Raw genomic sequence first — 27,425 nt, 5'->3', positions numbered from 1 at the left:
ATAGCATCAGAGCACTGTAGCTCTAACCTGGGAAGAGAGGCAATGGAGAGGGCTGAAGTCATGTCTGCAGGGGGGTCAGTGCTAGAGGAAAGGGTGGGAGAGGCCTGCTGACAAAATGCAGACTACATAGTGAGAAACTGCAGCAGCACAGAGGGAGAAAAGAGCAATTTTTGGGATCAATAGATACCATTTCAGTAGTCATCAGAAACCTTTATACCGTGGTCTTACACACTTGAAGTGATAGCAATTAACTGATGTAGTTATCTCCTGCTCCAATGAGGTAAGGTGGTTACTTGCCAAGACTTAGAACGAGGACATCATTATGGAAACACCAGATATGAAGCAGCTCATGTGCAGCTTTGACAGTTCATGCTGAGTTAAAGGCCAGCCAGGAGTAACATGTCCTTTAGTGTTCATGTATTCACGTGTATCTTAAAATCCTGGGTCCCAGGAAGTTGTCTGTTTAACTTCCTTTTCTTCATAACAGATAATTTCATCCCCAATCTTGCATTCTGCATAATTGTCCAAACTCAATCCACAATCCATACCTGACTTGATTACCTGCACGTCCTCCTTATGATGCCTCAGTGATGACAGAGACCCTGCAGAGAGAAAAACGCATCAGAGAGCCCAGTACCTGCAGAGCTGCAAGTGGTGCTTTGCCCTTCCTGTAGAATTCAGGTTTCACCTTGCAGTTAGAAAATGAAAGCAAGCCAGGGTAGAGATTGTGAGCTCATGAAAGTCAGGCATCAGTCCTTGGCAGCAGGCAAAGCCTGTGCTGCTGCTGCTGCTTCCCTGCCAGGGGGGTGCTGAGCAAAAGCTCTGGGTGAGACAACAGAGGCAGTTTGCAGTTTTACTCTAGTTGGAGCAACTCCATCCTGCACAGGCTGAGGGAGGGCCCTGGGATCAGACATAGCCTTTGCACTCCCTCCCCAGGGAAGGAGCAGTGTCCAGGAGATGTTTTGTGGTCATTACCTTTCCAGATAACATCCCCACTCCGGAGCAGCTTAAACTTCATTCTTCTGTCCAGCAGCCCCTTCTGTACTCTGCACCCAGCTACTGGGACTTTGTTCTTTCCCACAGTCACAGAGAAGACGTTGAGAACTGAAGCTTCTCCTAAAACAAAAGGAACTTGTGTGAAGTAGAGAAGAAAAACAAACTGGCAATGAGTGGGAGCAACTCTCCCACTGACCCAGCTTTGTAACCAGACAAAGGAGCTCCAGAGGGATATAAAATAGCTGATACATGGGAGAATAAACTTCAGGCCACACTGCAAAGCCAAACTGTCAGTGGAAACTCACCTCTCGTCTCCTCCAGCGTGGCTGAGGGGAGTCTGCTGTTCAGCTCATCTTTCAGGTCTTCAATAAGTTTGTAGATGACATTGTGCAGTTTGATTTTGACTCCCTTTTTAGCAGCCAGCTGTTTCGTGCCTTCAGTGGCTTTCACACTGAATCCAAATACAACACCTGAGAAATAAAATGGTTGGTGAGTGGTGACTCTCAGATGACTCTGAGCAGAAGTGAAAGCGTCTGCTGTGTGTTCTGGAACACTGACCTCCCAGCACAGGGGAGAACCAGTGTTCAGCAAAACAGCATTTTACCACTGCCTCCCTTTTAGAGGGGGACAGCTCACTGCTCTCCCATTGCACGTCGACTCCTACTAATCTTGTATCAAACAGATGACTCCAAAAAAGCCCTCAGAGGAAGCTCCCTGATCACAGAACCGTGGAGGTATCAGAGCAGAAACTAATGCTTACACACAGCTCACCAGAGTTCACCTAAATGGACAAAGACTTCCCATTTCTGGGCTGGAAGAACAGCTCAATTGTCCAAGTTAAGCTGGAAGCGACCCCTAAGTCATCCTCATCCACCTGTGGACTATGGCAGGTCCAAGGAGCCCACACTCTGCAGCAGGTGAGAATTCTGGGCCAGAAACAGGAACAACTATTGCCACAGCCTCTCCAATCGTCCCTCTGAGCAAAAGCAATTGCTTTTGTAACCTGCTTTCCTTGCTTTGCCCTCTTTGAGCATCATGAAGCAACTTGAGTGAACAGTCAGTGTCACAATTCAACTACTGACCACAGCTTGTCAGGGCCCTTCCTCCTCCCAGCACCACTGCTGAATGTTAAAGGAGATGTTTACCTTCATTGATGCTGCTAATTATCACTGCAGAAGCAAAACCAGAGCAGGACCTGCCCACTCCCAACAGAGAGCTTGTACTGGGTTTTTAAACACACACTCACCATTAAATGCTTCAGCAAGACTGATGTCTGTCTCGCTGATATCTCCCATTCCAAAATGGATGATCTCCAGCTTACACTCATCATCAGCATCATAACTGTCCAGAATGTTCAGAATAGCTTCCACAGATCCATCCACGTCACCTGTGTGGGTAAAGGGAAGTGCTGCTGACTCCACACATCAAAACACTGAGGTAGAACTGAGGGCATCACAGCTCCACACTGTTAAAGTCTCTGGGCATCCATCATTCTTGCTACGTGTTCAGCAGTATGTCAAAACACATCCAACAAGTATTACTTCCACACCCCAAATGACCACAATAGGACCAGGAGCTGCCATTTCCAGGTCAGCTTTGCATCATTTTTCAGCTACTGTTGTCGCTGCCTGTGTATCACTGAACGGGAGGTCAAACCGAGCCCCTCCTGTCCCACTGCAACAAACACTCACTGTTCTTGTTCTCCACTGATGATGCAGCAGTGCTGCTCATGTAGCTTGGGGGTTTTTTAAACTAATACACATTTTCTCCCTCTACACAGGCACAGGCATGTGTTTTACCCTCCCTGGGTAAGGGGGTTGGGCTCAAATGTTCCTGTTCTGGCCCTGCTGGAAGCGCTTCTTTCAGACCACTGGATGTTTTCTGATGCTCCTCCTCTTACTGAGAGGAGTTCAGTCACTTGTTCTGTTTTAAACTGATCAAACCTCTGGTGACAGACATTTTGTTAGCAGTTCAGAGCTACCCTTCAGACTGAGCATGGGAGCAGCACAAAACCCAAGGGGCAGTAAGGAGAATGGGACAGCACCTTTAACAATTACCGACAGCACGTTTTTGTCCATCTCTGTTCTCTCCTTAGACCTTGAGAACATTTGATGCTTATTGGCCTTGTACAGCACTGCCTTCCTCTGTCTCCAGGTCAGATGGGCTAGCTTCTGCTGCTTCTCCTTGTATTCCATCCTGTGCGCCTTCTGCTTGGCTTCAATAACCTCCACATCCTTCTTCAGCTTCTCCTGCTGTTCAGCATAGGTTCTCCAAGCCACGACCTCGTGTGCCCTTTGCTGGGTAGGAAGGCAGAAGCATCACCTTTAATGCACATTTCATCCTCCTGCATCTTCCCTACAGGCTCACTCATTTTCTTCCACATTCAACAACTGATTTTGCTGCAAGGATGGCAGAGAATGAGCACAACAGCTTCCTCCCTGGGCTACCACGAGAGGACTCGAGGCCTATTTTTATGGTGTCTCTGCATTGCAGAGAGATTAAATCATTGTTCACCTTCAGCTGGTGTTTGTCCAGCTCTCCCAATACCTACTTCAAGCTACCTTTTATGCATATTCTTTTGCTAGAAACTACTTCTATCATTCTCAGACTAAAACACTGATACCATTCAGTGTTGGGGTTGTTCTCCAAGGTGACAGTGTGACCATATAAATGTCTTCTGTGCTTTTAGAAGGGGCACACGTTAGAACACATCCCAGGTTACCCCAGCAGAAGCCATTCAGGACTGCAGCCACTGCAAAGGAAGCATGGAGGAAGGCAGGATGAGCACGAGAAGAAAGGCATGAGCCAAAGGTGACTCATCTTTAATTCCAGAGGCAGGCTCCTTTCTTCATGTGACTGTAAAGCAGGTTACTCTGGGTGCATGGAGGTGAGGGAGGGGAGAGGTGGAGGCAGCAGAAAACAAAGAGGCAACATGCAAATCCTCATCCCTCTTACAAAACACTGAGCTCAGGTCTCTTAATACCTCTCCAACGCTTGGCCTTTGGCTTTCCTCAGACTATTGAGGTTATCTGGGATGAAAGTCATCCCCCTTCCTTTCCACTCAGCTCCTTCCCCTCCACCTTACTTCAACTGCTTTCCATTAAACAGTTCCTTCTGTACCTCAGACTCTACTTCAAGGATTTCATCTCCTGCTGAAGGGACTTCCTTCCAGCCCATGATTTCCACCGGGATGCCTGGAGAGGCAGCTTCTACGGCTTTCCCGTTCTCATCAAACATGAAACGCACTTTTGCCCAGGTCTTCCCTGCAACCAGAACACAGCCTTTCCTCAGAGTTCCCCTTTGGATGATGGCTGTGGTAACTGGACTATAGTGAAGAACAGAGGAGAAAAAAAAGTAACAGACAAAATTGAAGTGACCCTTCTTACACAGGCAGTGTATGTAGACAAACAAACACAAAGCAGACGTCCCTGTGATGTGTCCAGGGGCAGCATGTTCCCCTGACACATTTTGGGAGGCTGCTGAGAAACTTCTGAAGTGACTTGCAAACCATGCCCAAGCCTGGGCTGTTCTCTCTCCACTTCTGCAGATCAGTGCAATGCTTGGCATTTGTGAAAGCAGCAGCACACTGATGTAACAAGTTAGGTGACAACCTTCCCCTCTAAAAGCCCAAGTCCCAGTGACTTCCTGGTATTCAGTTAATTTTTAAGGGAGGCAGAGCACAGCTTGTTTACAGAACTGAAGAGCAAGACATCATGCTGCACACAACTTGCCAAAATGGTGCATTATACGATGACTATTGACTTCTCCATTCCTACTTTTTAATGGCATTTCTTAAAGCCACACCTGCTGTAGCCATTTAAAGTATTTCTGGTGCTCACAGGATTTGGTTTCAGCCAAACTTCACCCGTCAGTTTGGAACTTCTGACTCTCAGGTGCAGAGTAACATTTCAATGCTTCAGTTGCAAGTGCTGCAGGGAAACTGCTACGTAACATCTAGTAACAACCACCAAAAGCCCGATGTCAAGCCTAACAATTGAGGTACAAAGCAGCACAGTACAGAACTAGTGTTACAAGGGTTACAAGTTGCTTCATCCAAGCTGTGAAGGTGGCAGCTGGCTTACCCTTTGCCTCTGTCTTTGCGAGACTCAATGACGGTCCCCTCTACCAGCCCCGTGGCATCTGCCTTTAGTTCCAACATCTCTGCTAAAGCAACTGTTGCTTCTGCTAAAACCATCAGGTTTTCACCCTGTATAAAACCAGAAACACACGTTATAAAGGATACAGAGAGTAGAAGCAGCACTCCATTAAAGTAAGGTCAGAAGCTGAAACCTTGGTGCCACATTTCCCCACTGAATTCAGGAGTTCCAGCAGTGCACTACAGCCCACCAGCACACACGCCTCTGCCTTCGAGGGAAGATGGCACTGAAGGACTGAGCTAGTAAGACTGCTGCACAGTGGTCCAGAAGACATGAAACCTTAGGGAGAGCAGTTCCCCTGCTTCTCTGTTCACAGCACCAAGGGTAAGGATACAGAAAAACACCCTGCAATATGCTGCTACAGGTGTATTAGGAATGCAAATTAAAACCGCCTAAACAGCCAAATTGAAACCTGAGGACATCTACTACCCAGTCACGACTGAGGCACAAAGAGACACAACTGTTGCTTTGATTTGTTTGGCTTTTGGGGTTCTTTTTAGCATCTTATTCTAATTACATCTTTTTGAGACCAGATGCAAGGAGCTACCTCTCCACCAGCAGGTGCAGACCTACAGGACTGAGGGCAAGAACGTGTGCTAGAGGTCAACCAAGAAGCCATTCTTGTGTGTGCTGTTTTGAAGTGCAAGGGCATGTCCTCAATAGCTCTGGAATTTGCCTGAAATCTTACAAAATCACTTGGGATGCACCCAGGCAGTAAGGTTAAGACACTGCTGCAGCAGTTTGGACAGAGCCCCACCAGAAAACGACTATAGGTGAGTTTTTAGCTGCCAGTTGTTTGCAAGGGTAAGAAGACATGGATTCATCCCTGTTTGAATTTTTCTCTTCATGCATGGCATTACCACCAGCCTTGATTTTGCACTCATTGCACACAGCAAGCAAATGTATGAGGAAACAGCAACTAAGACCGACCTGAAAAATACTCACTCAGCTTCCAGATGAAAGACATTATTGCTTACTCAAAGCATGAGCCTCGAAGCACAACAAGAGTATGTTTGAAATCACTCTGGTGAGAGCCAGCAGCACTTAGTAAGGTGTCAAATACCAGGAAGATAAGCATTTTGTTTTCCAGCTGCCAAACACAAATGCAGCTGTATGCACACACTAGATGCCCATGAAACAGCACCAAAAACTTTACCTTGAGTGCAGAAATATTCACAGCTTGAACATCACCTCCAAACTCTTCACAGACCACGTCGTGAGCCAGCAGTTCCTTCTTGACTCTCTCAGGATCAGCCTCAGGTTTGTCACATTTATTAATGGCGAGGACAAGAGGAACTAAAAAGAGAACAAACTCCTTACCAACCTCACCAAAACTTGCTGCTGCTAGCAAAACTGCAGTAAAAGGTTAGAGCAGGTTACAACCACTTAGAACAACTCTTCTTCCTTAGTGGCTATTCCCTGAGGAGCCACTGAGAGCTGCAATGAGCAAGCTGGAGGAGTTATCCTAGTAGGGAAGGGAAAAAACCCACAACAACTCCATGCACACACCCCCTGTGAGTGCTTTTCTTGCAAGGCCTGCAAAAATATTACTATTTGAGTATCTTTATGTACTACTGCAACAATGAGTAGGTTACCCAACACCTCCCCAGGGGAGAAGCACAGGGAGTACGACAATCAGTTCCTATGTGCCGTGGATTCCAGCTCCAGGAGTTTCTTTGGAGGTGAATAAACGTTTACCAAGCACTCATTACCTCAACTGCATCCACTTCATAAATCAACTTTGCAAGCTGGGCTCACCACTCACTCCCAAATGTAAGCTGAGCAAGTCCAACACCCCACCTCCTGCATTCTTGGCATGCTGGATGGATTCTATGGTTTGCTGCATTACTCCGTCTTCCGCCGCCACGACGAGCACCACGATGTCAGTGACGTGGGTGCCTCTTGCTCTCATGGCTGAAAAAGCTGCATGTCCAGGGGTATCCAGAAAAGTTATCTTCTCCCCAGAAGGCAAATGCACTGTGAACACACACACACACATGTAGGACATTTACAAATTGAAAGGGCATCACCTTTTGTTAGTGCTCATATTTTAGGCAGATGATTGTTGGCTCAGAGGTCACAGGTGCTTTTAACTCCTCAGGAAAGAAAGTGTCCTGGGATTTTTCATAATACAAATCAGTCTCAGTATAGCTTCAGCCACACAGACAATCCACTTCACAGCTCCACCCATGCAGTTAGGACAGTTATCACAAGTTATGATTTCCCTTTCCACTGTTGCAGCATTCCCTGCCCAGTGAACTGGCAGCCAGTCAGCCCCCGATGCGAGGCAGAGAACAAACCGCTTCCCGTGCCCGCAGCGTACCGAGGAACGCCCCGATGTGCTGCGTGATGCCTCCTGCCTCCATTGCTGCCACCTGCGTCTTCCTTAGGCTGTCAAGTAAGGTGGTTTTCCCATGATCAACGTGGCCCAAGATGGTAACAACAGGGGGCCGTGGGGTTAGTGCTGCTGGCTCTGCAGGAGGCCTGCAGTGGGAACAAAAGCAGGGTTTGTAAACACCAACACACTTCACTCACAGACATTCGTGCCCCTTATGGCTAAGGAAGGTCACCAGAGCTCACTGATGCACTGGTGAGGATCCCAACCTCCAGCTACCCCTCAGCACAGTCTGACTGCTGCACCAATGAACACAGCAACTCAGTACATCGAAGAACTGGCTTTTCTGCAGGACATGGCATAGAAAAAGCTCACCTAAACCAAACCACACCTACAGCCAAAGCAATCAAACCAGGAAACTCTACCTTTTACATGTTACCAGGTTGTGGCTGTACGAGGCATTATCACCATAAAACATCAGAACAAAGAAAACACAGCATTAGGAGAAACACTTGCAGAAACAAACAGGAAGAAAACACAGCATTAGGAGAAACACCTGCAGAAACAAACAGGACAGAAAGAGCCAAAAAAAGCACAGTTCCCAGCTCACCTTTTCACAGCATCTTTGTTTTCCCTTTCTTTTTCCTCTTTCAGTTTTGCTGATTTGTACTTCATCCCTGATTTTTTAACAATGAGCTTGATATGGTCTTCATGTAAGACAGAATCTGGTTCTAGTGAGTCAAGGTCAACGTCTGTGTACAGCAGAGCTTCATAAATATGATCTGAAGAGAAGATAATGGCATTTAACAAGTGCATCCACGCACATGTGTGAGAAAAAGACTCTGCTTTATGCAGTTTAAGACTTTTTCATTAGTAGCTGTCGTTGTGCCAATAAGTTTCATTCACAAAGCTTTCTGCCCTTTGGTTGGATTGATCTACAAGATCCTACTACACCATATGCTTGCAGAGAAGAGCTTGACTCAGATTCACTGAAAGTGACTGCCTCATTCTCTGCTGCAACCTTATTTTCGTGGCTTACTTTTCCATTGACCCCTAAGAAAACAACTGAAACTCGTCTAAACCAAAGAGCAAAGCAGTGGTTCAAGAAGGATGGAAATTTGGTCTGTTATGTGCCACTTTCTTTGGTAGCAGAAACACACAACATGCTGCAGTAGTCAAAACCTGACAGATGACGACCTAAGTACCATTGCAAACCTATCTCTGAATGGTACAAGAAGATATGACAGACTTTTCTGCTCCTCAACTCGTTGCTGAGAGGCAAGTTTGCCAGAAAAAGTACCCAGCTGGATAAAGAGACACTGGACATTGGTCTTATACAGGTACAGAATTATTTCAAACGGCAATAGTTAACATATGCCAATAACTCTCCTAAAACATCACTGACAACAGGGCAAGCTGAGCCACTATCCATCCAGGAACGGTTTATGGGGCTAAAAGAACAACCCTGCTTCTGTATCGCTGTTGTTAGGGCAGTCATCTGAAAAAGGGACAATTTCCACACAGGTCCTGCCCACTCACAGTTAATCAAATGATACATATTGCTCCTGAATCCAAGAAGCCTCCTCCTGGTTGGACTACAGGCTGAAGCTCTTTTGTGCCTTCTGTCTTTAGCCATGAATTCTTTACTCACAGGGGTCCAGCTTCAACAAATCACGGTGCAGTGTCTTTCCTTCCAGAACAATTTAGCACTTAGGAAATGCAACAACAAAGAGGGACCTATGTGGATCTGAACCAGTTCTGCTTGAGATTAAGGGGAACCCTGGCTTCTTCACATTAAAGTGTTTTGCCTGGTAATTTGGACAGCCACACTTGTTTTCATCTGCCATTGTGTCTACCAACACCTCCTTTGGTGTGGGTACAACCTGCCTTGCCAAGGGAGGGATCAGCCACCACTAAGTAACACCATTGTAGACATCTTGGACCTCACCACTCCTGAATGTTTTAACTGTTGTGTTTCATTCAAGCAGGAGCAGGCTCTCACCTACGTCTTTGCCCATGGCTCGTGCAAGTTCCTCGATGGTCATCTGACGCCTTATCTCCACTTCACCTTGTGTCAGTGGGATCTTCTTTTTCCTCTTCTTTGTCTCCTACATGGGATTAGACACGTATATAGGAACACACAGCTGGCATAAACTAAGAAATAATGAAAACAGTATTAAAAAGCCAAGTGTCTCAAGCCATACGATGCAAACACATATTTTTTACTACAACTGTAAGGAACTGCAGTAAATTAATGACTTAATACATCATACTGAAGGCAAGTGTATAGGATATAATAACTTATAAGACCCCAGCAAGCTATTTTTGCTTCCTGTTTGTCTCCTGTCTCTGCAAGATCCATGATGCTGCCAGTGTAAGCGCTTCTAAGTCACTATGTGAGAAGGGGCCACAACAGAGTGGTACATAAGCACCTTTGGGTTTATCAATTTATAACAACTTCTCTCCATTCATTGATATAGCCCTTGTTTTTGTAATCAAAACACTCAAAGTGAGCTCTTGTACTTTGAAGTTTCACAGAAAACAGAGGAGATGACTGTGTCTTGGTAATTACCTCCTTTGTAGCTAGATGTCTGTGCTGAGATAAGGCCGTACTGATTACTTTGTCTCTTTGCCAGGGCTGTGGACACAGGGGATGTGCAGATGACTGCACAGGCTTCCATTGTGCTCTGTGAACTTTTCTGGAGGAGAGAGCTCGCAGCTGCTGGCAGGCACCACGGAACTGCACCAGATTCTCAAACTTCAGCACCAACCCTCGATTCATCTCCTCGCTGCCAAGTACAAAGGACACATTGAAATCGGCCTCAAAGCTGAAAGATCACTCTTTCCTGTGATAACAGAGACAGGAACACAAGGCACAAATGCTTCAAAACAGGCTTTTTAATGATGAAAAAAGTCCAACTATTCAGTAAGTGTCCCAGTTTTAGCTCCCTGAAGTGCTTCACCGTTCTCCACTATCCCATTACAGACACACACATCTAACATTGCCACAGCTCACTCATCTTCTACCCATCTCCACTGACCTTTAATGCAAACTACTAAAAACCCTCCTTTCAGGTTCTCTGACACTAAGGGACATTTGCACTCCTCGTGCTACACTGACAGTTATCCAGGCACAACCTCCCTCTCTAAGCCAGTAAAGCACATTTGCTGCTTCCATATTAGCACTGCTAAAGGACTGCAGCACTGCAGTAACACCAGCCTTGCCACATGGACAGAGACAGCCTTTCAGGCTAAGCCCTGCCTCAGCAATTAAGCTTTCCAAGACACTTCTGTCAGATCGTCCCACATCTTGTTTTAACCATCTTAACTTCGAGTCATTTCGCTAATTATCCTGTACAACAGTCTATTAGAGCTTCTCCTATTGCTCTGTTGCCTGTTTTGTCCTTCTGCTCAGTGATGCCACTGCTGTTGGTTTGCACAACACCCTGGCTGTCCGTATTTAGTTGTTCAGCATCAAAGATGCCTTGGAATAAGTATCTGCAGAAAGGCAGCTTCCTAAGGCAACACCAGGCACAGGAACACTGCAGTTACAGCCGTTCCTAGTCCCATCCTCTGAGGAGCTGAAGCAGGTGGAGCTAAGTAAACGATGCCGTGGCTCATGCTCTGGCACCGATGAAATGACCTTTATGCCAGGTTTATATGCCACTTCTCTGTACTCCCCATGCTCAAAGGTGGCTTTGTACCACCTGCCAAGGGTGAAACGCTGCCAGTTCCTCTCAGAACACCCGCGGCCCCTTTAAAAGCGCTCGTTTTTAGGACAGCTGCAGGAAGTGAGCAAACGACAGCGACACCAACCAAAAGCAACCGGTGTTTAATCCTTTCCCTGACGAGCTCTGAAGGGGCAGGGCCGCTGAAGCCCGGGAACCCCGAGGCGCCGCAGCGCCGGCCGCTGTGTGCCCACAGAGGTCACCCGAGGCCGCGCCGGGCGCTCCTCCCGCCTCCACGCTCACCCTTTGGGCCACTAGAGCAGAGAAGCCAGCAGCCTACACCAGCCTTTGGTCCAAGCAACCGCCTCCACCCGCGGGGCGGGGGCCGCCACGGACACCCACACCGCTGCCTCAGGAGCGGGACGGCACGGCGCGCCGCGAGGCCGCCGACCTCTGGCGTCCTGCCGTCCCCTCGCGCGCAGCCCACCCGGTTACCCTGTGCCCGTGCCGTGCCGTGCCGTGCCCCCGCCATCGCTGACCCCCTGAGGGCCGCCCCCGCCCCACGCCGCGCGCTCCGTGCCTGGCGCCGCGCGAGCCGCTCCGCTGCGCACGCGCGCGATGGCACCGCGCAGGCGCACAGGGCGGGGCGGGAACGTCCCTCACGGCGCCGCGCCGGGGGAGCGTCATGGAGAAGCTCTTGAAGCTGGTGGAGTTCACCCCATGCCCTCCCCCTGCCCAGCCCAGCACTGACCCACGGGCCTCAGCACCTCAGCCCCACGGCTCTGGGGTCCCTCCAGGGCTGGGGACTCCTCCAGCTCCCTGGGCAGCCTGGCACAGGGGCTGACACCCCCCTGAGGGAAACGGTTCTGCCTCAGCTCCAGCCTCCTTCTCCCCTAGTGCCACCTGAGGCCATTTCCTTTCACCCTTTCGCTGGTGTCCTGGGAGAAGTGGCCAACACCCAGCTCACCACAACCTCATGAGATCTCACCTAAGGGTTCTTTTCTAAACACCCCCCCCAGGTGCCTCAGCCCGTCCTCGTACACCTCAGAATGCAGAGTATCAGAAGACACACAAATATATACAAGATGATAAACACATCACATACAATGCAATGCAAAACCAAACACACATAGTACAGCACGATACCTACCACACAGCAGGGTAAATACAAACCAGTTCATGCCATTCTATACATACCATTCCATACAGCACACACCAGAGTACAAAATACAGCACACAATACAACCAAAGCGCAGCACAGGATACAAAACAAACAACGCAATACTTGGAATGCAGTACATGGAATAAAAACACAATGAAAGCAATACAAGAAATACCATAGCACACCATACCTGACAAGGAAACACACTGAACAAGACACATCCTGCAGGTACAATATGCTACAATACAAAACACAACACGTACCACACAACCATCACCACACCGTGAAATGAAGAGCAAGAGCTCCCCTGACTCACGTGCTTAGGGCTTGGCCCCAGCCTTTGGGGCTTTAGTTTACTGGCACCTTATTGCCATTTGTAAAACTTAGAGATAATGCCAAGCTATGACACTCTTTAGCCTTCTGTCTGTCTGGGACAATGTTGCCTCTACAGCCATCCCCATGTGGCAGCTGGAAATGGTGTGTTAAGAGACACAACTAGAATTTCCTCTACATTTGAGCTGCATTTTTGACACGCTTTGCCCATAACCTGGCACTTGTGGTAGCTGACACCAGCAGGCTTCTGCACACTTGCAACAGGCAGTAGCCCTGTGTTTTGCTGCCCTCAAGATCTCTCCACTGCAAGTATTTGCTCGTTTATGATGCTGAGTATTGCCAAAAAAAGTGTGCCTTATTTCAAAAGCACCATCTGCTGATGAATGTGCTGGGTGCTGATATTTCAGCACACACAGGGCCCTCGAGGGTTTCTCCAAAGGTAAAATGGGGGAAATGAATCTCAAAAACCCACCACAGCAAAAAACTCACCACCTTTAAATATCAAATGTTGCATAAATGGCACTAAATACAGTCTGTGTTCCTGCACAGGGAGAGAAATTGGGCAGAAAGACGTTGCAAGCACACGGATGCCACAGAGCTGCCAGCCCACACGCTGCTGGCAATGCACCCTCTAGGCACTCTGGGACCAGAGTCTGGGATTGACCTGAAAAACGCTTTATTTGAAAGGTAAAAGTCACCTGAGCTTACTGCAAATGTGCTTTTTGAGTTCCCTTCCGCTGGAGGCTGCCTGGGAACCTTTCTGTGTGCTGCTGCCTGGCGCTGGGAGTTAGTGTGGGATCATGTTATATCCACACGTCTCAACCATGGATCCATACTGGTTTGGTTGAAAGCTTTATTACATAGGTTGCCTGTTTAAAGCTTTATTACATAGGTTGCCTGTTTAAAGCTTTCTTACATAGGCTGCCTGTTTAAAGCTTTATTACACAGGTTGTCTGTTTCTCTGAAGTACAAGCTGAAAACAAATGATTTCTGATGTCACAGGTCAGGACAGTGCTTTGGGTTGTAGAAGTATTTTCCACTTAACTATGAGGCTGTTAACGCTTGGCTTTGTCCTTTAGCTGCAATTCTTGATTACAACCGCCTGCCTTTATAAACAAACATTTGATTATGGAGTCCTCATTTTAAGTGAGTTTTATTACCCAAATACTTTACCTTGTTTTGACTTTTCCACCTTTGAATTTTTCTTTTCTTCCTTAATTAGCAGCAGCACTTTTCAAGGGACCCGCAGGCAGGCAATAAACCAGCACCTGAAACTCCAGTAAGCACAAGAGATTTTAAGAGCTATATGGCAGGCAGAAATAACCTGCTTTGAGTGAAACAAATGCGTTTCACATGGGATGAGGAAGCCTGGGGTATGTCAGTGTGTTGTTCCAATCCTGCTACTTGAGAACGTCCCGGATTTGGGTTTAAGCCACATCAGAGAAGGAACGAGGTTGTTTAAGGAAATACTGAAGGCACTGAGCTGTGCAGGGTGTGCAGGGGGCTGCAGGGTGTGTGTGGGGGTACAGGGAGATGCGTTACGGACTTAGCTCTCAGCTCGGCGAGGCTGAAGCAGGAGCGTGGGAGGCCCGCGGAGCTGTAAGATGGGGGACAGGCGGCTTTTCCCTGCCCCAAGGAGACAGCGAGCACTGGCCTGCGGTGTGTGAGCGGCTCACAAGGCCGCAGCCCCTTGCTCACACGGTCAGAGCGCGCAGGCTGCCGGCATGGCGGCCACTCCCCTCAGCGGCCGGGCGCCATCTTAGCGCGGCCGCGGCCGGCGGAAGGGGCGGGCGGCAGCGGCCCCGGCTCCGTGTCGGCGGCCCCGGGACGGCGGCGGCGCCGGAGCTGCGGGAAGCGCTGCAGCAGCGGCCGCGGGGTTCGGGCATCGCCACGGTGACCGAGCACGCTGAGGTACGGCCCGAGGCCAGGGCGCCCGCCCCCGCGCCGCTCGGCAGCCTCCGGAGCGCTTTGGCACCCGGGAGTAAAGTTCTGCTACCGGCGGGACGCAGGCGGCTCCGGGACGGCTCCGGGACGGCTCCAGGCGTGGTTTCTACAGCATCAGCGGGGAAATCACAGACTTGGCATTCCTTGCTGAACAGACCTACGGCTGCTAAGCGTGCCGGGGGCTTTTTGGGCTGTTGAGCCATTGCACATCTCCCTTTCCCAGCCATTTCCCAGCCCATCCGCTTCTTTCTTCAGCACCAAGTCGGCAGGTTTTAGGATGCTTTTCCTCACTCCCCGTTAAAAGTGCTCACACCACACTGCAGAGGGCCTGTGGTGGACTCACACACAGGAGTGCAGCCAGGGCTGCCCTTGGTGAAGTGTGGTATTCTGGCTGTCCACAGCAGGCAGAAATGGTGACGACAGCGTGCAGGAGCAGTATGTCACTTTTTATTTGTGTTCTTTAACAATTTCTTCATAAAAGGGTACAGTTTTTAGGCCAAGTTTTAACATTCGGTGGTTTCTAAGTAGTTAACAAGACACCTGCCAGTACACAACTAAAAGTCTTAGTGGGATAACAGTCTCACGCTACACTGATGGTGTTTTCCAGGTGTTCACGGGTGGAGAAATGATGCCCCACGTCCAACACATGAAAGGAGCTCACAGTAAAAACCTTTTCCTTAAAGACAAGAAGAAGAAAGGGTTCTGGCTGGTGACTGTTCTGCACAACAGGCAAATCCATTTAAATGACCTTGCTAAAAAACTGGGTGTTGGAAACCTGAGGTTTGCTGATGAAACTGAAAGTGTGCCAGGGCTGCGTGACACCCGTGGCCCTCTTCTGCGACCAGGGAGACGTGAGGTTTGTGCTGGATGCTGACTTGTGGAAGGTGGCCACGAAAAGGTGTATTTTCACCCAATGACAAATTCTGCAACCGTGGGCTTAAGCCCCGAAGGCTTCTTGAAGTTTGTGAGATCAAGGGGCCACGATCCCGTCCTTGTACGCTTCGATGATTGCACGAAGTAGATGAAGCTGATGTTTCTGTCAACGAGGATTGTGTAGAGCACAACTGGCGAAAAGTCTCATTACAAATACAGTCTGAAAAAGCAGGTTCACCCCTTGTTTAATGTTACCAGTTGTGGAACTTGATGTTGTGTAATCTGGTGGGAAAAGCAAGCCCCGCCTGTCCTGGAGTTACTGAAAGGGTTAACAGAATAGTCTCAAAAAGACATGTGCAACCTACCCCCAGTAACCAGGGAGTAGAGAAGGTGTTATTGAGTAATTTTACACTGTTTGTTAATAAAATGGATAAAACTGGAACTTTCTCTGTGTGGTACTGGCCTTGGAAGATTAAACTTAAAACATCATGAGGAAACAACAGCAGTTTTAAAGCATCTGTCAGCACACACAGACAGAAGAGTCCAGCCTGTGGAGCTGTACCCCTTTTGTCCCCTGCTGCATACACATTGCTTGCTTTTTATTACTTCAACCTAGAAAACCCAGCTTCCCCACACTACAGAAAACACATCTGATTGTCTCGGTTTTTAGTTGGATTTTCACTTTCACAGTATCCACAACCTCCTGCACCTTCAGGTGATGGCCCTGTGAAGCCAGCTGCGTGCCTCCCCTCTTCCCAGAGCCTCTCCAAACGTGGCTCCAAGGACTCTGGTTCCTGGGGGTTCCTGCCCTGTTGCAGGCCATCCTGGTGGCACCTGGGACACCTGCCATGAGCTTTTGTGCACAGCTCCTCCAGATCCATGAAGGAGGACGTGTGTCTTCTCTGCTCCACTGTCCCCATGCCCAGCACCTAGACCAGTGGCAAGAGTGGAATGGTACGTGCCCACACTTGAGCTTCTCCCTCTGGGAGGAGGGCACTGCACAGACAAACATCCCTGTCTTTAAGAGGCTGAGGTGGGGCTGATTTGGCTTTCAGTAGATGATCTATGTTTAGTCTAAAAAACAAAGTGCCTACTATCACAAGACTGAAACACTCTTAATTTCCTAATCTAATTCTTTCTCCTCTCCTGCCTAAATGAATAAAACTCTCTTCGAAGAGATTGTGTGTGGAAGGCAGAAGCAGCAGGAAGCATGAAGTCGAGTGCTCCAAGTGCAAGGAGTGCTCACACAAACCCCAGAGGCAGGGCAGCAGTGCCTGAGGGACAACACCATACCCTGATGGGAAAAGGGCTTTTGAACAGAGCCAGAGAGTAGTGGGCTGTGAAGACAAGCTCGAGTGGCAGCAGAGACAGGGTGGGAATTAGAGTGAAGAAGGAAATGACAGAAAGGTCTTGCAGTCTGGGCTGCCTGTTTGCTCCTGCACACACTAAGGGCGACAGAGGGAAACGCTTCAAGAGAAACACAAGGCAAGATACTCAGCTTCATTCTACGCAGCCAGGACAGTCCTCTCAGCTGACAACATCACACATGCTGCTGTGGTGGGGTTTTCTCCTGTACAGAAGTGAAACCTTGAATGCTACAGAAAGAACAATTCACAGAGTGGCTCTTCTAGGGGAAGGCAGGTTACTTCACCACATCCTTACCGTGGTTTCATTTCTGATGTGATCTGAACACTGAACGCCTCATGATACAGCAGCTGGAATTCTCCCCTCTGCCTCAGCAAGACACAAACCAACCCCATGTGTCATGGCAGTCATCTCAGATGGGAAAGGCGTGACCCAGAAACGTTGGAGCTATAGGAAGAGTCACTAAAAAGACGTCCAGAGACATGTGGGTTTAGAGCTGGTAAAGAAAAGACTGGAAGGAATGGCTGGTGTTTGGGAATATTGGGTAGACTCGTGAACAAACTGACAAATGCATTGCTAAAATAGCTAGGTATTAGGAAACACTCTTTTGTGTCTTTGAAGGTGAATTTTATCTCAGCCTCTGCCTGACACTCCCTCTCCTTCCCCTTTAAAGCTTCTTCTTTAGGGCACCCCAAAATCCTTTCAGACTTGCAAATTAAATTTGACCTGCCAAGGTTTTTCAATGCAGAAAGCTTTAAGAGTGAAGAATCCTGTTAAAGACATGAGCACAACAGAGGCTTGCTGTGCTTCACACACATCTCTACTACCTACAGTCGTACTGCCTCCGTCCTCAGGAGGGATCCCGAGACTGGTCTCGGCAAAACCGCCATCCAAGCAGAGCCCAAGCTCCACATGCCACGTTTGGCAAACCTGGAATCATTTCCCTTTTGTATTTGCTTATGAAATTAGTGTCAACAGGAAAAAAGATATCAAAATAGTGTCTAGTTAAAAGCTACAAGAGCCCAAACACAAATCAACAACGTGGAACAAACTACATCCTGTCCAGAAACATCGAGCACGTCACCAGCACGGAGCCCTGACCCCTTCCAGTTACACCAGCTCCCAGGAAAGGTGTGTGGAGAGGTACACACAAAAGAAGAGTGAAAAAACTATTTGGTTTGGCATTTTAATAACATCATTAATAAATGTATACAATGGCAAACATTAAAAAAATCCATATGTCAAGGAAATTACAGTTTTAAATAAGAGCTTTTTGTTTCACACCTAGGTACATTCCTTTAAGGCAGTTTTATTAATATCAAAGCATTATTTACATATACATTATCCTCTACCTCTCAAAATCATCCATGAGCTCCCTTGGTGAGGCTGCATCATGTCTTGGGAAAATAATAGGTGTTGGGAATGTAGCTAAATCCTCAGCAGACTATCAGAGGAGGGAAGGGAAACGACACATGATGCACAACTATGTCTTGGACCAGCAGTGTCAGGTTTGGCACCTCTTGCAGTAAAAAGCTGTGTGCTCTTGCACGCTGTGTCACACACCGTGCTCTTCCCCTGGGAGTTTGGGGGTCAGAAAAGGGGGTTTTATTCCATTTTAAGGGCAGAGAAAGGAAAGAGGATGGAAGGAAAATCATTCAAAAATCATGAGAGCACAGAGAACCTCCTGACTGTTCTGCTCTGAAACTCTGCAAATGATCAGAAGTAAATCCTGATCTCTCCCATGCAAATGTGTCCCTGGTGCTGCTTTTGGCTAATGCAGCAAATACAACCCCAGACCCTGCTCTGGCCTCTGCACTTGGTGCAGACCGAGTGGGTTGAAACCTGCCTGCAGTGGCACAGGCAGGCACTGGCTGGGACCTCCATGGGACTCTGGATGAGTTCTGCCCCCAAACTCCTGCCTATTCTCTCCCAAACAAGAAACCTTTGCTTAGGTTTTGGGTGAGGGGGGCTCACTTCTAACACACCTTCCCAGTCACATGTGACAGACCCTGGCTGTGGCCACACAGATGCTTTCGGAAGGCATTGTACTATGCAAAAAGCAAGCCTAGAAGTTGTGACAGCTAATTTTGGACAACCTAATGAATACAGGAAAGAGCTGAGCTAATAAATACCACTCAGGAGACGGCTGTGTGAGGACAGGGACACAGCCAAGCGTGGTGCAGGCGGGTGAGGGGTGCCCAGCAACGCTGTGCCATGCAGTCATGGTGATACACCACTCCTGCCTGGGGAACCTACCTCAACACACACAGCTGCTGGGACTCTGCCAAGAGAAACAGCATTTGGCACTACAGTTTCAATCTGGTCATTCAAGACACACACCTTGTAACAACAGTAACGCTACTCAATGGTTGGGGCTTCAGAGTATGACAGGCATCTGGTGTATGAGGGCGAGGAGAAGCCAGTCACAACCAGACCCTGCAACGGGCCTGAAAAACACTGTCATGCAGAAATGGAGGTTTACTGGAACTTCAATTCTCTGTCACATCAGCAGTGCCTTTAGTGAGGGCTCCCAGCACCCCAGATGTGGTACCTCTGTCTGCAGAGTTCTGCAAAGGAAGCTTTCCCTTCAGTCTCTGCAGCTTGGTCTCCGCTGTGGTCGGGACTGGCACAGACACCAGCTTGGCACCAGATCCTGCTGCTCACTGCTCTGTCTCACTGGGGGAGAAACTGAGCTCTGAGTGCACACAGGAACACATCAGCTACCTGTCACCTCTCCTTGCCACAGCCACCCACCCCTCTGGTGACACCTCCCAGCCATCACTGCACGGCCTGGAGTGCCCCAAATCCTTCTCAGAGACATCACCCTGTCAGTTACCACGTGGGAAAACTGATTCCAAACACAGCTGAACTCAGGCTGACCGTACAAAACCGCTGTGGGGCTGGGTTTCAGGAGTGATCCGGGCTGCAGATCACTCCTGGGACTGCTCATCTGTGTCAATGCGCTCAAAACTCACTGTGCTTCCACTGAATCAGCCAACATCCTGATGCTGAGGATAAGGGACCAGAAATGGTCATCAGAACAATCCAATGGGTTTAGTGAAATACCAAAACCAGGGAGCAGCCAAATGGGTCTTATTTTCACTTCAGAAAAAAACCCCAGAAGTGTTTCAATTCTGTGTGAAAACAATCCCAGTCTGAGCCAAGTATTTCTGTTGTAAACCCAAGATACCCTGTTTAGATCCAGACCTTTTAGCACACTTTATCATAAAAAGTCCTTCAGAAGGAAATCACTTCAAGGGAAAAAAAAAAAAGACCCACAAGAAAATTTCCCCTCCTAAAGCTTATTGAACTTTCCTCCTTTTGGACAAAATATCAGGAAAAGAAAGGAAATGACTTGCCAGTGAGCTTCTGAAGCTGGTGAATTGCACTCTCTCTCAGATGAGAAACGCTCCTGTTCCAACTGCCTCTGACAGCTTGCAACTTTCTAAAGGATAAAACCTGGGGCTGCAGGTACCTAGGTGCCTGTTGGAAGACTGGGAGGTTACACAGTTAACCCTTTAGGATAGGAATATCCACGTGCTTCCTGGCTTGTAATAAAATATACTGGTGATAGCTCATTGTGGGATCTGGTTGTTAAGTTCAGGTACCCTTCCTCTGAGCTCTCTGCAAATGCTTCCCAGACAACAAATGTGTGCACTCACCGAATGTGCCGATACCATTTGTTGACTCCGATGTAAATGGACAGTGAACAAAATGCACCTAATAAAAGGCAGCCTGAGGTGGAGCTGATTGTAAAATGCATATGATATTATATTTACATTTCTTCTTGCCATCAGGAAACCTCCTAAGCCACAATCAGCTCATGTCAAAAGACAAACAAAGAGATCAGTCGCTACACAAACATCATCAGACGAGGCTCCTCCTGGAAACGCCGTCTGCTGGAAACAGCCTCCTATTGAAACGAAAAATCCTAGCTGACGAGTTCCTGTCAGCAACATCTGAACACAGAGATGCTGAGTGACTTGGGAACGTGGCAAACACGAATGACAAACGATTCCTACATAACACCATTATCCCATGACTCCCACTTCTGTTAGTTATCCGACTTCTGGGGATGGAAACAAATTCTTCTCTTGCAGAACGCAACAAAAGTCAGCGTAAACTTGGTGAAGAGCAGTTTCATGCACGTTATGCTAACCAAACAAGGCAGTCAAGTGCCAGTAAGCTGGGAGGTTTTGGTACCTGTATATACAGTCAATTTCAACAAAATGCTACAGCATTTACAGATTAGGAACTGCTAGTTATGGGGGTGTGGGGTTTTTTTTGGCTGATTATTAGCAGAAGCTTAAGCAAATCAGTGGCTAATTTCATAAACAGGAGATGAAAGAAGTTTGTTTTGTTTTTCCTGGAGTAATTCTTGAGACCTTAAAACTCTTGGTCCTTAGGGAGATGAGAACTGTCCTTTATTGAGTAGATCTTAACAGTGCAATGTGCAATAATTCCTAAGACCATCTACACGTTTCCAGCAGTAGACTCCAGTAGAGCTCCTTGATTCAAGGAAGGAAGGAAGGAAGGTAGGTAGGTTTTTATTTCTTGCCTGCTCTAGTCACGAGGAGTGTAAAAAATTCCCTTATTTTTTATTAATGGTTCCTACAGTCGCTGTCTTGTTACTTCAGATACAAAGGCTTCACACTGAGATACTGAAGGACACTTTTCTCTCTGCGTTCAGTTGGAAGGTAGAAAGAGAAAAGAACATAAGAAAAGCTTAAGGTGTAGAAGTATAAAACACAGAGTTAAGTCACTAACAGAACTAACAGCACTAACAGCATGCATCAAAGATGTCAAGATGTCAAATGAAGTCAAGAAGAGGACAGAACGCCAAAGACAAGCTGTACAAAAAGGCAGTTTCCTTGGAGCACAGTTTACTTCACATGTCCCATTAAACTCCTCTTTTAGATTTTTCTGTCCCTTTCTAAGAACTGACTTCAATGTTACTTCTCAATGTGGTTTCTTTGAGCTTTCTCCTTTAGGAGATCTGAAAAAGGAATGTACTTTTTACAGGCAGAAGGCTAAATGGGACCAAGTTCCCTGCCTACACAGGCAAAACAACTGCTGTAAAACAACCTGTTCTGGCTTAATTAATAAGCAAGGTAGAAGCCAGTTAAGCAAGCAGTATTTACATCTGGTTAATGCAATGTGCACTTGTTCTTATATGTAATGCTGTTAGTTTGTTGTAAATGAAATTAATCTCATTTACGTTTGGGGCAGGAAACTCACCACTTGGCCCACATCTCATGTAGTGGGTAATAGAATTAGGAGCTTTGTTGCTCCCTAGACCTGCTTTTTGAATTTCTGCTTTCTGGCATAGCTTCCACATCTGCAGAGAAAAGCATTTCATGTTATTCATTGTGTTTGTCAGGACATGAAAAAAAAACCTCTCATGCATTACAATACATTCTACATATTAGTAGAGCAAAAGGATATATAAACACTTTATTTCTTCAGAGGAAAGGACAGAGGAGAGGGATAGAAGAAACTCACTGGAAGTGCCTGTTCAACTACCCTCATTCAAATGCAGCTTAGCATTTACAATAACCAGCTGTTGTTGTCAAAACCACAATCAGACACACTCAACTTTTAGATACACTAACCCTAAAGCCGTGCCTGTGTGATGCTGTAATCACGTGTACCCAAGGCTGAGCGAAGCCAGCGGAGACCCTGAGTCACTTGCACCTGCCACACACGGACAGAAACGTTCACATTCAGTTCTGCAGAACAGAAAATCACCTTTGCATGCAACAGCTTGCACGTGCCAAATGCAGGATCTCAACTTACTACTCACTTAAAGCAGCAAAGCATCAAGCAAACCTGCAAGTGCAAGCAGATTGAACAACACCACGTTTTTTGGCCAGCAGTCCCGTATTTAGTGTTTATCGTTACCATGCAAAGCCCTGACTTATCATCTTTGAAGGTGGTAGGGAATGAGCAAGAGCACTGTGAGTTTTATGATCAGCCATCTGAATGGCCAAGGAGCAGCAGCCTTTGGGTCTGAAAGGAATTGCAGAGATCCTTCCACTGTGTGAGCACAGCCCCAAAGAGATATTCATGGTGTATTGTCAAAGCAAAGAGACCAAAACTTGGTGGAAAAAATAATCCTGTACCTGAAGACATTTGTTTTCTTTCATAGATAATATACAAGTGTTGACATTTCTTTTCCCTGGGCAGCCTCTGCCAGTGTCTAACAGTCCTCTCAGAGAAGAAGTTCTTCCTCCTCTCCAGTCTAATTAGACCTCCCCTGGCACAACTTGAGGCTGTTTCCTCGTCCTATCACTTGTTACTTGGAGCAGAGCCTGACCCCCAGCTCCCTGCAGCCTCCTGTCAGGGAGTGTCAGAGAGTGCTGCTGTGTCCCCTCAGGCTCCTCTTCTCCAGGCTCAACACCCCCATTCCCTCAGCCCCTCCCCAGCCCCTTGTGCTCCAGCCCCTTCCCCAGCTCTGTGCGCAGCTCTGGCCACGCTGCAGCCCCTCAGTGTCCCTCTGGCAGTGAGTGAGGGACCCTGCACTGAACACAGCCCTGGAGCTACAGCCTCCCCAGGGCCCAGCACAGGGCTGCCCTGCTGCTGCACCAGTGCTGATACAAGCCAAGATGCCCTTGGCCTTCTTGGCCACCTGGGCACGCTGCTGGCTCATGTTCAGCCAGTGTGGAGCAACACCCTCAGGGCCTTTTCTGGCAGCTTTCCAATGTAAAATAGTACCTTGAGCTGGACAAGGTTAGTCTAGAACTCCTGTAGAGGAGCCAAGACACCAATGTTCAAAGACACTAACACTTGGTTATTCTGAAGCCCTTTGTTTTTCAGAGAAGCTGTTTTAACATTGTCCCTCTCCCCTCAACAGAGTAAGGTAAAACACAAGCTAAACCAGCATTAAAGATCAGCATTTTCACTATCAGATTGGTTTGTGACAGCTTAGTGCTCTGAAGAGAAAGGAAACAAGGCAAACTGAAGTGGCTCATGGGCAATAGCTGGAAAAGAACCCAAAAGTAGTTTGCTGCCTTGACAGCAAGCTTTAACTTCACTCTCCAGGGGTAATGTCTCTTCAGACCTTGGCCTTGCTGATGATTACAGTCAGGGTTCCGTGGTCACGCTGAGAGTTCACAGTAAACAGATCTGGCAACAATACTGGTGGTTGCTGTAGCTGTGACAGTCTAAGGGCCTAGGCAGGACAAGGCTGGCAAAGGAGATAATGGCATGCCTGGAAGCTTATCTGCTTGCTCCAACAATAGCAGCTGATCTGAGCAGACGATACTACCTCTAGCTACAAACCTCCTTGTGATCAGAACAAGCAGCCTCTCTGCAAGCCAGCAGGCTTGCAACCAGTTAAAAATACAGGCACTGCTGGCACAGTGTGAGTTTATAATAAGTACTGTCAGAGCTAAGGAGATTTTCTGCATAATTCCTGAAATGACTTGCAACATGTATTATGCACAGGCCGCTTCAGATAACGGCATTATTCATCTCAGAGCTAATTCAAGCACATCTGCAGCTGAACGGCCGTGAAGTCAAATGACACGACCACCAGTCCTGCTGCGTGGGAGGCAACGCCTGTGAAATTGAGATTACATTGCAGATCTGGACTTTTTTAGTGGTGAAATGATTCTAGAGAGAGTGCAGCAATAACTAACAGCACACTGGGAACAACCTTGAAGAGAAGTGCCAAATTTATCATCACAAGAGTAACAAAGGATGCCTCCAGCCATGCTCAAGGATGGCTGCTTTCCATCCCAAAGTGGTAATTTCACCCTCCACGGAATGTCTTTGAAACATCCAATTTTCCTCCCTCGCTCTTTCCCCCCCACTCTGAAATACAGCTACAGCTCTGGAAAGGGCTGTCTCCACATTTTATCCCCAAGGTATGAAATGGAGACCTTACAGACCTAACATGTGGGATGCCTGCTGCCTTTCCTTGAGCAACTGTGTACTTACTTGCAGCACTTCTTCCCCTCCCTACTTACACCCTAAGGAATGAAAGTTCAGCACACACCACAGTGCCACAACTGCCACAACACCACTGGCTAACTAAATTCAGTTGTAAGATCGTGACATTCCTGATTTGTAATACTTATGTTCAATCTGAAATCGTTTTCCTGGAGGGATGTTTTGTTTCTTTACTAGCAGATGTAATTCTGCCTTCCAATAACTGTCAGTAAATGTTTCCTCTTGCAAAAAAGTGCTAAAGCCTCAGGTAACTGTGCTGGAAGTACAACACAATTTTGAGCTGTTTGTGATTAAGAAGTTTCAAGAAATTGCTGAGCAAGTGGCACATTAAGTTATCACTTTTCATCATTTCCCTTGAGCTGGGCAGCTGGGATTTAAGGACTTACTGGCTTACATGATACTCTTACACTCCTAGAATTTTGCAAGTAAACTTGGTGGTATTTTTTCCTTTGATTTCACTGTGTTAATTTAGCCAGTGTTCTGTTTTATTTTCTTGTTTTCTACGATACTAGTGGTTCTCCTACTGAGAAAAAATGAATTTCCACCATAATCAATACAGGTTTTTATTACCACACCCCACAAGGAGTCTCTTGTAACTCTGTTCTCTGACTCCCAGTAAAACCACACACTTCACCACATTTGTACACCAGATGTGGAAAGACAAAGCATCCGAAAGGGAAAAGGTGGAAAGGGTCATTTTTTCGTTACAAGTGCTCTGTATCACGTGACCATTTATTATCCCTTCATAAGAATGATCATTTCTAAGATCCCCAATGGTCTTTGTGTTTATTACTACTTCAGCAGGTATGAGCAGTAATGCATATTTACTGTGCAAGCTGGAGGCACTGATTTATTGGGTTATAACTTGTTCCCTTCTGCAAAGTGCGCTTATGCCAGGACGTGGTGGAACTCAAACGGGACCACACTGAAATCTCTCTAAATGCTTCTTTTCATTAGGATCTCATTTCTGAACAAAGGGGAGAAAAAGTGGTTTTACTCCAAACACAGAATCAGTATGTCACTGATACACCTGAAAGCACAGCTGAAAAGGACTGTCTCTGTGGCGGGAAGGCTGCTGTTGGCAGTGCAGCATGCAGCTGGTTTAACATGCATTCACAGTCATGGACAGGAACATAAACCCCCAAATCCTTGTAATGCACCACAAATAAAAATAGAGCTTGTATTATAAAGACTTTTAAAGGCATGCAAAATATATACAGTGCAATTAATGTTTCATGCAAACTTTGGTGAGGTTACAACTTTACATTCAAACATGCTGGAGTACACAAGGGAGCCCTCTGCCAATGTTCTCAGACAACAAGGACCCACACAGCTAACACAAGATTCTTTTTGCATTGGAGAGCTTTTCTCTAGATCCAGTGGACACTGAGAACACCACTTATATGTCATGTTAGGCTATATATAGAGAGAGATTTAATAATACAGCTTCCTTATCATACACAGCCATACTCATACCACACTGTTTTATTGTCTTCAGAAACCAGGAGCGGGGACTGAGCCTCACTAGCGCTCACAGAGGTGGTGGGAACCGACTCAGCAGCTGGAACTGACCTCTGCTCACTATGGGCAGGTTTCTGATGAGCAGGAGGCTCCTCTGCATTTTTAGGCAGTGGTCTGAACGCTGACAGGCTTGCCTGATCAGCTGGTTTTGATGGAGATCTGTGAGGCAATCCACTGATATTACTAACTAATTCAGTGTTAAGGGATAAAAATGGCTTATGCACAGTGAACAATCCTGTGCTGTCGTTACCAGAGGGACTGAGTGTATCATGAAACACACTCGTGCTCAGCGAAGTTCTCTGATGAAAATGTGACCTTCCCACCTTTGAAGTCTTAGGCCCATCAGAGTTACATCCTACATAAGGTGGGTTAACTGGGTTAGCTGCATCGCTCTCTGGAACACAATCTACTCTGTAAGCCACACAGTGAAACAAATTAGGGGAGAGCTGGTGTGCTGAGTACTCACTAGAAGTTGCTGGAACACTTCTGTCAGCGGTGGAGGGTGCTGGATCGACTGAGACAGGTTGCCTACTGTCCTTAGACAAAAAATCATGAATGCTTGTCCTTCGAGTGGTTCCCTCTGCCGTGGAAATCACGCTGCTGGCGCGAGGTAAGGTGGCGTAAGGGTTGCAATCTCTCGATTGTCGCTGGGACACGCTTTGCATCTTGTCTTTAACCGATCTGGCCTTCCCTTGAGCACCTGATGTGAATTTTATTGGAGAGCTAGTGAAATAGGTATCATCACTTCTACGAAGGCTGGGCCTTACGAGTTGCTCTGGTTTAAGGGACCGTCCATCTGAGAACTCAATTGTGTTTTTCACACTGAACGATCTGACGATACCACAGCCGGCACCTGGCTGTCTTCTCAGCTTGTCCTTCCCTGTCAGCTCTGCAGACTCTGATAAGCTTTTCATTACTTCATCTAAAAGATTCTCTTCGCTTGCAGATTTCAGCTGTTGAAAATACGAAACACCTTATAAATTAATGAATTGCAAGTCTGACCTTTTCTTGAGCAACCTTTGTGGACATAAACAAACAGCAGTTCTAAAAAGGGGGGGGGGGGGGTTAAAATCTCCTCAGCTCTAAAGTCAGCCTTAAACAATTACTCATGAGCTCTC

The 27,425-nt window shown here is 47.2% G+C and overlaps 3 protein-coding genes across 20 annotated transcripts in view; 1 reads left to right on the top strand and 2 right to left on the bottom strand.

Annotated features, from left to right (window-relative positions):
• Positions 1-189: 189 nt before the first annotated feature.
• MTIF2 (mitochondrial translational initiation factor 2) lies at positions 190-11,762 on the bottom strand. Of its 3 annotated transcripts, none has more exons than XM_061989328.1 (14): positions 11,737-11,762; positions 10,061-10,334; positions 9,491-9,596; positions 8,099-8,270; positions 7,477-7,637; positions 6,954-7,130; positions 6,310-6,449; positions 5,079-5,203; positions 4,117-4,321; positions 3,041-3,293; positions 2,243-2,383; positions 1,302-1,466; positions 976-1,116; positions 190-602 (listed from the first exon to the last, which is right to left on the bottom strand). In XM_061989328.1, the coding sequence occupies exons 2-14, from the start codon at positions 10,268-10,270 to the stop codon at positions 433-435; spliced, it is 2,166 nt and encodes a 721-aa protein (XP_061845312.1). In that variant the 5' UTR covers positions 10,271-10,334; positions 11,737-11,762; the 3' UTR covers positions 190-432. The 3 variants fall into 3 exon arrangements, with proteins under 3 accessions (XP_061845312.1, XP_061845310.1, XP_061845311.1); XM_061989326.1 differs by lacking the exon at positions 11,737-11,762 and adding an exon at positions 11,696-11,715; XM_061989327.1 differs by lacking the exon at positions 11,737-11,762 and adding an exon at positions 11,652-11,700.
• Positions 11,763-14,184: 2,422 nt separating this feature from the next.
• Positions 14,185-16,157, top strand: LOC104563863 (prolyl-tRNA synthetase associated domain-containing protein 1-like). Its single transcript, XM_061989659.1, is given in 4 exon segments — positions 14,185-14,562; positions 15,203-15,384; positions 15,386-15,465; positions 15,468-16,157. Coding segments are annotated over 4 exon segments (789 nt in total). The 3' UTR covers positions 15,617-16,157.
• Positions 16,158-17,759: 1,602 nt separating this feature from the next.
• The window catches only part of CCDC88A (coiled-coil domain containing 88A), a 77,956-nt gene continuing 68,290 nt past the window's right edge, over positions 17,760-27,425 (bottom strand). For 8 of the 16 annotated variants that reach the window (XM_061989307.1, XM_061989313.1, XM_061989316.1 and 5 more), the window contains one exon: positions 23,466-27,260. In XM_061989307.1, coding sequence (XP_061845291.1) covers positions 26,241-27,260 — 1,020 coding nt within the window. In that variant the 3' untranslated portion in view covers positions 23,466-26,240. Of the gene's footprint in view, positions 21,514-22,071; positions 22,172-23,464; positions 27,261-27,425 lie in introns of those variants that run through there. The other 8 variants (XM_061989311.1, XM_061989318.1, XM_061989319.1 and 5 more) reach the window with 4 other exon arrangements.

This window comes from Colius striatus, chromosome 2 (genome assembly GCF_028858725.1).
Source record: "Colius striatus isolate bColStr4 chromosome 2, bColStr4.1.hap1, whole genome shotgun sequence".
Classification (NCBI taxonomy): Eukaryota; Metazoa; Chordata; class Aves; order Coliiformes; family Coliidae; genus Colius; species Colius striatus.
Note: the sequence above shows the minus strand (reverse complement) of the source record. Positions and strands in the feature narration are given on the sequence as shown.